The sequence below is a fragment of the Elgaria multicarinata genome, chromosome 4, assembly GCF_023053635.1.
Source record: "Elgaria multicarinata webbii isolate HBS135686 ecotype San Diego chromosome 4, rElgMul1.1.pri, whole genome shotgun sequence".
Lineage (NCBI taxonomy): Eukaryota > Metazoa > Chordata > Lepidosauria > Squamata > Anguidae > Elgaria > Elgaria multicarinata.
The window spans coordinates 4,197,097-4,210,429 of record NC_086174.1 but is presented as its reverse complement, the minus strand read 5'-3'; the positions used below and the strand labels follow the sequence as shown (position 1 = coordinate 4,210,429).

Below are 13,333 nucleotides of genomic sequence, written 5' to 3'. Positions count from 1 at the left end.
GCGGTATAGAAATGCAATAAATAAAATAAAATAAAATAAAATAAAATAAAATATGTTCTCCCCAACCCCCAGGCAATAAACAGAGAGTTGTTGCTGTTTGTTGAGAGCATTTCGGTAAATGAGGGTCATTTATTTATGAATGTATTTCTAACATTTGAGTTATATTTCTTTAGCCCATGCCTCCTGTGACATCACTCAAAACAGTGTTCAATAAAAATAATGCCTTTGTTCACAGGTAGCACTTTGCCCAGCCACCCAGCTGAGAAGCCAACAAATGGATTTGCTGCAGAGCTTCGGGAAGGAAAGACGAATTCTCTGAAGGACGTCCATGTGGTTAGCCTGAGCCACCAAAGGCCGGAGAAGTCCCAAAAGTTGGACTTGGACCACCCGGGAGGGGGCTTGCTTCCACCAGCATCTTCTCCTAAGGCCACATCTCCAAGCTCGCTGCAATTTAGGAAGCTGCCCATGACTCCGAAGGAGGTCCACATAGCCAGAATGAAGTCCCTGAATCAGAGTGCAGATAGTCAAGTTTATGAAAGCATCCAGGTTGAAGACATGGAGTCCGGTCGCAGGGGTCCGTTGGAAGGACAAGAGGGTTCTGGCTTGCCAACCGATACCAGCTCAAGCTGTGCTTCTGCCCAGGGCTTTTTTGCAGCCTCTGTGGAACCTGGCAGGAAAGATACAAGGACTGTCGGATCCAATGGGAAGCCAAGCCAGATGGCTGCACCGCTGCTGAGCATCGAGCACCACAGCATTGGGCAGGACCTGGCAACGCCTGGGAGAGACGCTCCCCTCCTGGTCGCCTTTGACATGGAGAAGAGACTCAGCACCATGTACGCCCGAGTGTGCAAGAGGCCCAAAGCATCTCAGCAGCTGAGGCCTGAAAACCATGACAAGCCTGCCGAGCAAGTGGAGGAAGAACCTCCACCCATCCCAGAGAAACATTTTGAGAATATCTATGAAAGCCTGAGCATCAATACTGAGATACAGGTAGGGCGCCTTGCGGGTGTGGGCCCCACTAGGCCAACCATTGTGCCTCCATATGATCTCTTACATGTCTGAATAGACTAGCCTGCCCCAACCTGGTGCCCTCCAGTTGTGTTACACTGCAAATCCCAATGGCTGGGAATGATGGGATTTGCAGTCCAACGTTTTTGGAGGGCACCAGGTTGGGGAAGGTCAGAATGGGCCACTGCAGATATATTGCCACACAGATAACTGATGTAATATCGTCTTGCATTGCATTAACTCTCAAAGGAGATTGGTTTGCACATTCAGGTGATGTAGATGTGTGTGCCTCTGGTTCACGTATGCTAGTAAGAATTAAGGATGTATATGAGAAATTTGCTCCATTGAGGTTTCTTTTAACGGATTTACCCACATTTACCCAACTTTGTACATCTCCGAGTTTGCAAAGCGTTCTGCAAAACAAAACAAATGTTTTCGACAACATGCACACAGCTGGGAAATGTGTAAAGGAAAATGTGTACATTTCCAAAATGCACACAAACACACTTTCGCCAATGAGTGCATTGTTGTGGTTAGGTTTTTAACCACAGAAGGAAAAGGACTCTAAAGAGTTAAAAAGATGTCCTTGGCCAGATTGTCTCTGCCAGGAGAAGTCCAGTATGAAGCAGATTCTTCCCTGGCCTACGTGCGGTACGAGATGTACAAGATGAAGAGACTATTGGTTAATTGGGCCAAGGAGAAAAGTGTATTTAAGAAGTCCATGTTGTATGGAACTTACTGCTGGAACTTACTGCTGGAACTTACTGCTGGAACTTACTGCTGGAACTTACTGCTGATGTTATACTGCTACGTTGTTGCTGTACTGTGAAAGGACTGTATATATGACCATTTATTCTGTAAGTAATTTATTTAGTGTCAGTAAAGCTTCTTACTGACCAAAGACCGTGAGTGCTTCTTTTTGTTCCTAAATTCAAGCTGAAACCATTTCCAGACTCTACGCTGCTGCTATTTCGCACTCTGCTATATTTTGGGTAAGCAATTACCCCGATAGGTTATGCGCCCAGAGAAAGTCTGGAAGGCATAATTTTTGGTTGCTGGAAAGCTTGAGAGCAAAGGAACGCTGGAGGGAAAGACGGAGTCGAGCTCAGGCAGTTCATCGAGCTCAGACGGGTCTGTATCCAGTGTGAGTCGCGCTCCAGCCCAGCCGGTGAGGATGGCCCAGGTTCAGATGGCATCCAGTATTCCGGTGGAACGGCTGAATGAGAGAAATTACTTAACGTGGTCATTCAAGATGGAAATGTTTTTGAAGCGGGACAGATGTTGGAACGTCGTGAGTGTCCCGAGGCCGGTTGGTCAGACTGCTCAAGAAGCACAAGTGTGGGAAGAGCAGAATGAAAGGGCCAAAGCAAACATTGTCTTGAGTATGGAGGACTCGCAAATTGTCCATATCAACAGAGATGAGACGGCAAGAGACAGCTGGAATGCGCTGAGACAGATTTATGTGCGTGCGTCGGCAAGCACACGGCTGAGCCTCACCAGAGAGCTGTATCGGTTAAAGTTGGAGGAGGCTGGAAGTTTGGCAAATCATCTCCAACAGGTGAGATCTCTATTTGTCCAGTTGCAGGAGGTCGGAATCGTTTTTACGGAAGAGCATAAGTGCTACCTGATTTTGGGGTCGTTGCCTCAAAGCTGGGACATTCTGACAACCAGTCTGGAAAGTATGAAGACTGATGAACTCACTCTTCATTATTTGACGGGTCGTTTGCTCCAAGAAGAGAAACGGCGTCTTTCCAGGAAGGAGGAAAACTGCCAGGAAAGGGTTAAGCAGTCAGCCCTTGGCAGCGGAGAAAGAATGCAGAAAGATAAGTGTTTCCAAGGCAACAGTGTGGAGAGAACCGCAGTTGCAGTAAGAAAGTGTTATTTTTGCAAACAGCCGGGTCATATCAAACGCTTCTGTAAAAAGAGGAAGAAGGGAGTTACACAGGCTGGAGAGGAGAAGGAATGCTCGAATGCATTTGTTTCAGCCACAGTGAGGTGTAACGAGGCCCAAGAGGTTTGGCTGATTGATTCTGCGTCGTCCAGAACAATTTCTAATAATCCAGAGGCGTTTCGGAAGTTGGAACCAAGCAAGGTGAAGTCAATCACGCTTGCAGATGGACGAACGTCGAGGGTGGAAGGAATTGGCTGTTGCTACGTTCCATGTCTGCAAAAGGAGTGTGAACAGGTTCTGTATGTTCCAGATTTAGATTTTTGTCTCCTTTCTGTTAGTGCTCTAACGTCTGAAGGATACGTTGTTACGTTTCAGAAGGATGAGTGCCAAGTGATTAAGGATGGACAAAATGTGGCACTGGGACATGTTAAAAATGGACTGTTTTACATGGGTGCAGGTAAAGAAAGGGTGGCACAAACTGGTAACGTGCCAGACCATAAAAATTGTGTTCATGAGTTGCACAGGCGTTTAGGTCATGCAAGTTTTAAAGTGTTAAGTCACATGCCTCAAGTGTGTACAGGGTTAAGCTTGCGAAACTGTAAAAATTTCTTGGATTGTTCAATCTGTCATCAGACCAAATCCCGGGTGCAGAACATCTGCAGGAAAAGTGACAGGGTGTCACAAAAGCCTTTTGAACTGGTGTTTATTGACTTGGTAGGGCCATTCACGCCTACACAAGGGGGATCCAGTTACGTGCTTGTAATTCTGGATGATTACACACGCTTTAGTTGGTGTTATTTACTAAAGCGAAAATCAGAAGCTTTTGAAACTTTTAGGGATTGGAAAACTTGGGCGGAAAAGTTCTTTAACAAGCCCATTATTTCTGTGCAGTCGGACCGTGGGGGTGAGTTTGTTTCTGGAAGGTTCTGTGAGTGGTTTAGGAAAACAGGAATCACACACAGGTTAATAGATCCCCAAACTCCTTTTCAAAATGGGTCAATTGAGAGAAGAATTGGAGTACTTCAAATGAAGAAAGATTCTCTAATGGCTGATGCAAACGCTGAGCAAGATTTGTGGGGAGAAGCATTTTTAACCGCAAACTATCTGTGTAATAGAACCTGGAGCAGGGTTACAGGCAGTTCGCCTTACTGTTTACTTTTTGGTTCAAAGCCAGATTTGTCTCACTTGAGAACATGGGGGTCTTGGGCATACGTGCATATCCCAAAGTCCAAAAGATCTAAAGGTGAAACCAAGTCTGTGAAATTACGTTTTGTGGGTTATTCTGGCATGCAATCCAAATCTTGGCGTTTTTCCCTAAGTCATGGGAAGGTGGTTGTTTCTAGGTCTGCTACTTTTCAGGAAGCAGGTTGGGACAGGATTCAAGGTTCCCAAGTTCTGTTAGAAACTGTGAACAACCAGGAGAAAACAGTAACTCAGGGGTTAACTTCTCAGAGCCCTCACATCTCTGAGAAGAGTGTTTCCACTCCCAAAACTGGAAGGGAGGAGGGAAATGAAAGGGAGGAAGAAATTTCCAGTGTACCTCGTCGTTCACAAAGAAAAAACAAAGGAATTCCACCTTTAAAGTATTCAGATGAATTCAGTGTGTGTTATGTGAAGTCTGAACCTGAATGTTACAATGGTGTGTTGAAATTGTCTGAACAAGAGCAAGAAAAGTGTTTTCAGGCAGCGAAAACTGAAAGGGGGTGTTTTCAAACACACATGTCTGTATGCAAAGGGGCAAGCAAAAGAGTACATGATTGTGGAGCTAGTGGTTCGTCTACTGGTGGCAGGGAGTTCCCAAGACCACATTCAAGAAAACTCAGCCCAAAGCTGCAGGAAGGGTTGAAACTGAAGTCTCTGGGGAAAGTTAGGTGTTACCTTGGTGTAGAGGTAGAAAAGTTTCCAAAGGAAATTACCTAAAAAGCCAGAAGCAGAAAGTTTTAAAATTGTTGGAAGATTGCAAAGTAGTTCAACGCCCCAAAGCACAAAGTTTTTCAACAGTGCTTGGAAGAAGAAGAAAAGAAAAACTTACATATAAATAAGTCTCTGGGAAATGTAAAACACAGAGAAATGTACACAATGTTGGGATTGTTGTAAACATGTAAAGTTGATTTCTTACAGGTGAAATGTAATGAAATGTAAATTGTATTTTTTCTGTAGTTAAAAATGAAAGGGTGTTGTGGTTAGGTTTTTAACCACAGAAGGAAAAGGACTCTAAAGAGTTAAAAAGATGTCCTTGGCCAGATTGTCTCTGCCAGGAGAAGTCCAGTATGAAGCAGATTCTTCCCTGGCCTACGTGCGGTACGAGATGTACAAGATGAAGAGACTATTGGTTAATTGGGCCAAGGAGAAAAGTGTATTTAAGAAGTCCATGTTGTATGGAACTTACTGCTGGAACTTACTGCTGGAACTTACTGCTGGAACTTACTGCTGATGTTATACTGCTACGTTGTTGCTGTACTGTGAAAGGACTGTATATATGACCATTTATTCTGTAAGTAATTTATTTAGTGTCAGTAAAGCTTCTTACTGACCAAAGACCGTGAGTGCTTCTTTTTGTTCCTAAATTCAAGCTGAAACCATTTCCAGACTCTACGCTGCTGCTATTTCGCACTCTGCTATATTTTGGGTAAGCAATTACCCCGATATGCATGAGTCCAAAATGTGCATGGTTTAAAAAGATGCATAGACATGAATGCGTATAGTATGAAAAATGGGTATGAAATTCTGCACGGGGATTTTTTAAAAAAATAATAATAATCACAAGTTTGGGCAGAAACAGGATGGAACAAACTTGGCCTCCAAGAAAATGACAATCTCAGCAAGACTGAGAGTGACAGTTCCTTAGTGAGGACCTCTCTGCTTTACAAACTTTTATATTGATTTTTAAAACCGCTTTTAACGGTTAATAATAATAATAATAATAATAGTTATAATAATAATATATTTATTTATTTGTTACCCACCTCTCCCTCTGGATCGAGGCGGGGTACAACACAAATAAAAACACCATAAAGTACATAAAACTAATTCAAACATTTAAAACCAGTGCATCATTAAAAGCAGCACACCATTAAAAAGGGCATTTTAAAATTCAGCTGGGTAGGCCTGCCGGAAGAGATCAGTCTTTATGGCTTTCTTAAATTCTGGAAGACTGTTAAGTTTCTCCCGGCAAGCCATTCCCCAAACTGGGAGTGGCAGAATCATAGAATCATAGAATAGCAGAGTTGGAAGGGGCCTACAAGGCCATCGAGTCCAACCCCGTGCTCAATGCAGGAATCCACCCTAAAGCATCCCTGACAGATTGTTGTCCAGCTGCCTCTTGAAGGCCTCCAGTGTGGGAGAGCCCACAACCTCCCTAGGTCACTGGTTCCATTGTCGTACTGTTCTAACAGTCAGGAAGTTTTTCCTGATGTCCAGCTGGAATCTGGCTTCCTTTCCTTTTAAGAAAAGGTCCTCTGGGTAATAGTTGTCAGCCTTGTTTTTGTTGGCTGGAGGACCAACAAAACTCAGGAGGACCTGAGTGTGCGGGGTGGATTGTACGGGAGAAGGCGATCCCGCAGGTCGCCTGGACCCAAACCATGTAGGGCTTTCAAGGTGATAACCAACACTTTTACTTCGCTCGAAAACTAATTGGCATCCAGTGAAGAGGTTTTAGACTGGTGTGATGTGGTCCCCCCTATGTGTACCGGTGACCAACTTGGCTGCCATATTTGGAACTAGTTGAAGTTTCCGGACTAGGCACAAAGGTAGCCCCATGTAGAGCGCATTGCAGAAGTCGAGCCTCGAAGTTTGAGAGAGACTTCCCTTCTCTCAAAGAACCCTGGGAAGTGTAGTTTGATGAGTAGTTGAGAATTCTCAATTGGAGATCTCTGGCTTCCCTTTATCTCTGCCCCCAATTACGATTCCCAGGGAAGACGGAATGGCTGTTACATCAGATTATAGTGTAATGCTGACATGCTGCTTGTCTTGGGATAACACTCCTGAACTCATTTCAACCTTTGATTTCACTGATGTTCAGCGTGTGATTCAGAGGCTGAAGTGCCCTGAGAAGAGCCTTGGGAGCGTCTGTTGCAACTGGGAGTTCTCGACTCGCTTGTCTTTCATCTTGGAATTAAACAGTTACAGAGGAAACAGTAGGAGGGTTGTCGGCGGTGCTGGGGTGGGGCTTGCAGCTTCACAGAGACAGGCGGTGATCTGTAAGTAACGCAAGGTGGGCAGGCAGCCAATCTCTGCCCTCCATGAGGCTGGGGATGAGGAGCACCTTTACGCGGAGGCCAAATCTACGCGAAGCAGGATGTAACACTACGAAAGCGGTTTGAAAACAGTAGATGGAATGAGCGACATCAGATGAGTGTTTTATGGCACGCTTGTTACTCTCCACTTAACAGATATTCTCAGGTCCTTTGGATGCCATTTTTTATTTATTTATTATTGCATTTAATAATAATAATAATAATAATAATAATAATAATAATAATAATTTCTTACCCGCCTCTCCCTTTGGATCGAGGCGGGGAACAACATTGGAACAGGAATCAATACATCTTAAAAATTCTTGATTTTACCTTGATCTGGATTGTCAGCATTGTGCTATTTGAGCTAAATGGTCACCTCAGAAGACACGCAAGACTCCCCCAGTTGCATATTAATTTATTTATTGCATTTATATCCCGGGGATCCCGGGGTCAGGCCGGGCTAAGACCTCCCTTAACCCGGGATAACCACATGCGGTTATGGCCCAGCTTTTCCGCAGCCCCGGCCTCAGGGGGCAGGCATGACGAGTGGGGACGGGGGCGGGCATGATGGACAGGGGATGGGCATGACGAGTGGGCATGGCGAGCAGGGATGGGCATGGCGGACGGGGGGAAGAAGGATGGGGACAGGCCTGGCGGACGGGGACAGGGCATGGCGGACAGGGGGAGGACAGGCGAGCCAGCGGGTAGCGGGGGCATCAGGCATTGTGTGTGTGTGTGGGAAATCAGGGGCAGGGGGAGTGGGGGAGCCTTTATTTTTTTTAAAAAAAAACCTACCTTTTTCGGCGGTGCGCTCCTGCGCACATGGCCCTTTAAGTGGAAAAAAAATGCCGGACGCGACGGGGTTTTCCTTTGCCCCGTTGCGTGTTACGTCTGGAAAAGGGCAATGGCACGCGCTAGCTGTAGCGCGCCGTCGCCCCTACTCCCCACCGGATTATGTGGTAGGTCTAGCAAGGCCCCATGTTATCCTCACAGCAACAACCCTGTGAGGTAGGATGGGCTGAGAGTTTGTGACTGGCCCAAAGTCACCCAGTGGGTTTCCATGGCCAAGCGGGGACTAGAACACGGATCTCCCAACTCCCAATCCAACACTTTAGCCACTACACCACACTGGCTCTCATTGTCACCTCTCACACGTCTCCTGCTCCTTCGGCCCTACTTTCTATCACAGTGTGGTGTAGTGTCTAAAGTATCGGACTGGGAGCCAGGAGATCCGGGTTCGAGTCCCCACTCAGCCATGGAAACCCACTGGGTGACTTTGGGCCAGTCACAGACTCTCAGCCCAACCTACCTCACAGGGTTGTTGTTGTGAGGATAAAGTGGAGAGGAGGAAGATTATGTATGCCTCTTTGGTTTCCTTGGAGGAAAAAAGGCAGGATACAAATGCAATAAATAAATAAAAATAAATAAATAAAAGTAGACCTCTTTAAATCTGTTTTTTTAAAAAAACAACGAATTGTGCCACTGAAAAGTGGCACAATAAAAATGGCCACTGAATGGGTCACGTGGTCATTGTTTACTTCCTCTTTCTTCCCCGTGTGAAGAAAGAGGAAGTATTGTGGGACAGAAGCGGGAGGAAAGCGATGATAAGGAAAAGCGATATTCCCCCCCCCCCCCCCGTCTGATGACTCTCATAGTGTCATTGGGTCGCAATGGTTGTCAGTACCATGATAAACCGTTATAAAGCAGTAGTGTAGAATCTGCCAGGAGAGCACAAGGCCTTTCCTGCCCCTGTAAGTGTCCTCCCCACACCCAAATTTCCCCCACTTGTACTCTCATAGAATCATGGAATAGCAGAGTTGGAAGGGTCCTACAAGGCCATCGAGTCCAACCCCCTGCTCAGTGCAGGAATCCACCCTCTCCATTCTCTTGCTCAGAAATCCTTGTGTGGATGGCTCTTTCCCTGGTGGCAGCAAAGAGGGAACAATCTGTAAGAGGTTGCATGTGTGTGTGTGTGTGTGTGTGTGTGTGTGTGCACATGTGTGTGTGTGCAGCCCCCGACCCAGTATCCTATGTCGCCTTTGAAGCCAAGACGGTTGTGTGCTCTGATCTAGTCCCTGAACGGGAAAGGAGTCTCTGAAAGCTTCATCCCACGTACCTGCTTCCCTCGGATTTATTTATTTATTATTTATTTATTACATTTTTATACCGCCCAATAGCCAAAGCTCTCTGGGCGGTTCACATTATCCCCGTAGCGCTAAGCTTTCGCGGTTGTTGTTGTTTTGGCTACCGGGCGACAGCGATCCTTTGCATACCAGGAAGCGAGTTTAAGGGGGTCATCAACAGATGACCCAATTCAATTCAAATTTGGTATGCTTAAAGCTCTCCCTAATATCTATCACTGTGCCCATTTTGGTGTCTTTATCTTTAAAGCTTACGCAGATGTAAGCATTTCTTTAAAATCCTGCTCCTGCGCCCCAGCGGCGGCTCGGAAGATACGCTCAAAAAGTAGGGGCTAAATATGGCGAATCTTTTTTGCTTTATTGCACAATTAAGGCAGGGATGCATTGGAGGACTTCACAATCAAAGCAGATAATAAGGTGGAAAATTTCAGAGTCCTTTGCACGCAATTCGCAGTGATTGCACAGTATGAAGCTGGTGTGATAAAGCAGGCATCTTTCCCAATCCTTCTAGATGCGTTCTTTTAACTCAGACTCACCTAACATGAGTCCCAACTACCACACACATCAGCCCCAGCCGACATTGCCAATGGTCAGAGCTGATGTGCGTTCTACTCCACCATATCTTGGAAGGGCAAGAATGCTGCCTTAAGTGGACATAAAAGGAGAATGATTCTGGGTCTTGACTGTTGTCGTCCCATCCCCCTCCCCCCATTGATGCTTGAGGTTGGGTCTTCACAGCTGCATGGGACTACTGATGGCTGTGCCACAGTTCACTTCCCACAACGCTGAGGAGACAAGAAGGGGAAGGAAAGAGAGATGTGAAACCATTCTATGGTCTCAAAATAGGAATTCACAAAAATACACCCTTAGGATGATCTGAGTTGATACAATGGGAAACCACAACGTAAACAGTATTACAGAATGAAAACACCATGTGCCAAAATGCTATCTTAAAAATATACCTAGGGTCCCTTCCAGATGATGATAATGATGATTCATTATCACGTGAGGTCCTGGTTCCTCTCTATTCAGCCCTGGTTAGGCCTCATCTAGAGTAATGCGTCCAGTTCTGGGCTCCACAATTCAAGAAGGACGCAGACAAGCTGGAGCGTGTTCAGAGGAGGGCAACCAGGTTGACTAGGGGTCTGGAAACAAAGCCCTGTGAGGAGAGACTGGAAGAACTGGGCATGTTTAGCCTGGAGAAGAGAAGATGGAGGGGAGACATGATAGGACTCTTCAAATACTTCAAAGGTTGTCACACAGAGGAGGGCCATGAACTCTTCTCGATCCTCCCAGAGTGCAGGACACAGAATAACGGGCTCAAGTTACAGGAAGCCAGATTCCAGCTGGACATCAGGAAAAACTTCCTGACTGTTAGAGCAGTACGACAATGGAATCAGTTACCTAGGGAGGTGGTGGGCTCTCCCACCCTAGAGGCCTTCAAGAGGCAGCTGGACCACCATCTGTCAGGGATGCTTTAGGGTGGATTCCTGCATTGAGCAGGGGGCTGGACTCGATGGCCTTGTAGGCCCCTTCCAACTCCGCTATTTTATGATTCTATGATTCTATGATTTATTCAATTTATACCCCGCCTATATATAGAATATCCTAGATGGACAACTCCTAGTGCTAGCGGTTAGGAGGCATTGCAGCTATTCTGCCTTTCCGTCCTTAACAGATTTCTTTTAAGAAAAAAGATGGAAGAAGTAGTGAAAAAACGCAAGAGGGTTACAAATTGATGACTGGACCCACCTCCACCCTGCAGTGGAGGCTGGTGGCTCCGATGTCATTGGGTCGAAGAATCCGCTCCGGGTTTCAGTCAGAACCGGTCAGGACTTTAAAGGAGCTCTCCAAGGTCTGATGTCAATGGGGTGGTGAATGGAGTGGCAATGGAGCACTTTGGAGAGCTCCTTTAAAGTCCTGACCGATTCTGACTGAAACCCGGAGCGGATTTACCTCCCCACTGACATCGAAGTCACCAGCCTCCACTGCTCCCCTGTAAAATTCTGTCAATGAAGCAGAACTATTGCTCTGTAAAAGCCTCATCAGGAAACCCTCCAAACCTAAGGCGTGACACTATCAAGGACTGTTTTGTTTTAAACAAGCGTGAAGGAAGCTGCCATATTGACGGGTCCCCTGTATCACCCTATGGCTTGGGCAAAGGAGAAACGGGGGACACCAAGCCCAGGGTTAGAGTATCTGCATGGCAGGTCCCGGGTCCACCCCCCTGGCCCTCCACCTAGGAGGAGTTCAGGTGACTGAGCTGGGAAATGTCTCTGCCCAGTGTGCAAAAGCTTGATGAATCCAGGCCTTCAAGAGGCAGCTGGACAACCATCTGTCAGGGATGCTTTAAGGTGGATTTCTGCATTGACCAGGGGGTTGGACTAGATGGCCTTGTAGGCCCCTTCCAACTCTACTCTTCTGTGATTCTATGATTCTATGATTCTTGATAATCGTTTGGACCAACGGAAAGAGAAAGTGTCTGCAGGCCATCCTTGCTTGCTTTATTTATTTATTTTATTAATTACATTTCTATACCGCCCAATAGCCGGAGCTCTCTGGGCGGTTCACAAAAATTAAAAACATTCAAAGTATGAGACAACAGTATAAAACCATAATATAAAATACAATATAAAAGCTCAACCAGATAAAAACAGCAGCAATGCAAAATTACAAATGTAAAACACCAAGTTAAAATTTATTTATAGACTGTTAAAATGCTGGGAGAATAAAAAGGTCTTCACCTGGCGTCTAAAACCATATAATGTAGGTGCCAAGCGAACCTCCTTAGGGAGCTCATTCCACAGCCGGGGTGCCACAGCGGAGAAGGCCCTGCTCCTGGTAGCCACCTGCCTCACTTCCTTTGGCAGGGGCTCGCAGAGAAGGACCCCTGAGGATGACCTTAGGGTCTGGGCAGGTACATGATGGAGCTGGGTGCTGGAATATGTGAAAGGAAAGGAAAGTCTGTGGTGAAGTTTTCCTGACTGATGCTTCTTCTCGTGCACTTTTTATTTTCTCAGCATTTTAACCTTCCGGCAATTTAATGTTAACTTTACTGTTTAGAATTTGTATTTTAAATCTGTATTAATTTCTGTAGGGCTGCTCGGTTTTCTCCTGGCTGTGTTTTTATATTGTATTTTATATTAGGCTTTTATGCTGTTTGTTTTATATTTCAAATGGTTTCTACGGTTTTGATTTTTGTAAACCGCCCAGAGAGCTTCAGCTATTGTGTGGTATAAAAAAATGCATTAAATAAATAAATAAAATAAAATGTCTCTCTCTTTCATCCTGTAGGGTGGTGAGATACCAGAACTCATGGCCCCACCAGAGGCCTGAACAGCGGGGAGCCGAGACAAAAACCCAAGCCAGATGAGAAACCCGTCCACCTGTTGAGGCTTTTTCCAGGCCTCTCACGATGGGGGGGACGAGAGGCAAAATCCCTCATGCCACACAAAAGCATTTCTCTTCTGCTAACGGCTGCTGAGGGCCTCCCGTAGCCATTTTGGACAGGAGGCAGGTTGGCACAAGTCCTGTGTCCAGGGCGCTGTTGCTCCATGGTGGGATGCCGGAACATGGATGGCTCTTCAAGAATCATGCTGTTGTGTTTAGGGTAACCAGGGACCCCTCATTCTTTGGCTGGGTTCGGCCGCAAACATAGCCCGTGACTCCCACTTGGAGGAAGGTGCCGTCGTGCAAGTTCACCTTTGTCTCTCAAGACTATGGACTGAATACCGCAGCAATTGTAAAGTTGGGTGTTGTTTTTTGAAGAAACAACACCTACAACTCAGTAACCTCTTTTTTACTTCCGTTCTTTAAACTTCTTGAGTGGACGAGGCGATTCCGCTCAGCAGGCAAGTGCAATCATTCCAAGGGAGCGCGTGAGTGAGTAGCCAATGTGAGGCATTCTGGGAAAACAAGAAGAGCCTGTTTTTTGTTTGTTTTTATCCTTACAAAGATGACTGGACGTGCTTTCCCTGCTCCGATGGGACATGCATTGCGGTCCCCTGAATGTTCTGACTAATCAATAATCTGGAACATGAAATAGCAACTTGGCA

The 13,333-nt window shown here is 45.9% G+C and overlaps 1 protein-coding gene across 1 annotated transcript; it reads left to right on the top strand.

The window, feature by feature from the left end:
• The first annotated feature begins 217 nt into the window (after positions 1-217).
• Positions 218-12,647, top strand: LOC134398261 (uncharacterized). Its single transcript, XM_063125516.1, has 2 exons — positions 218-990; positions 12,573-12,647. Exons 1-2 carry the CDS (start codon positions 220-222, stop codon positions 12,612-12,614), a joined length of 813 nt encoding a protein of 270 aa, XP_062981586.1. The 5' UTR covers positions 218-219; the 3' UTR covers positions 12,615-12,647.
• The last annotated feature ends 686 nt before the right edge of the window (positions 12,648-13,333 follow it).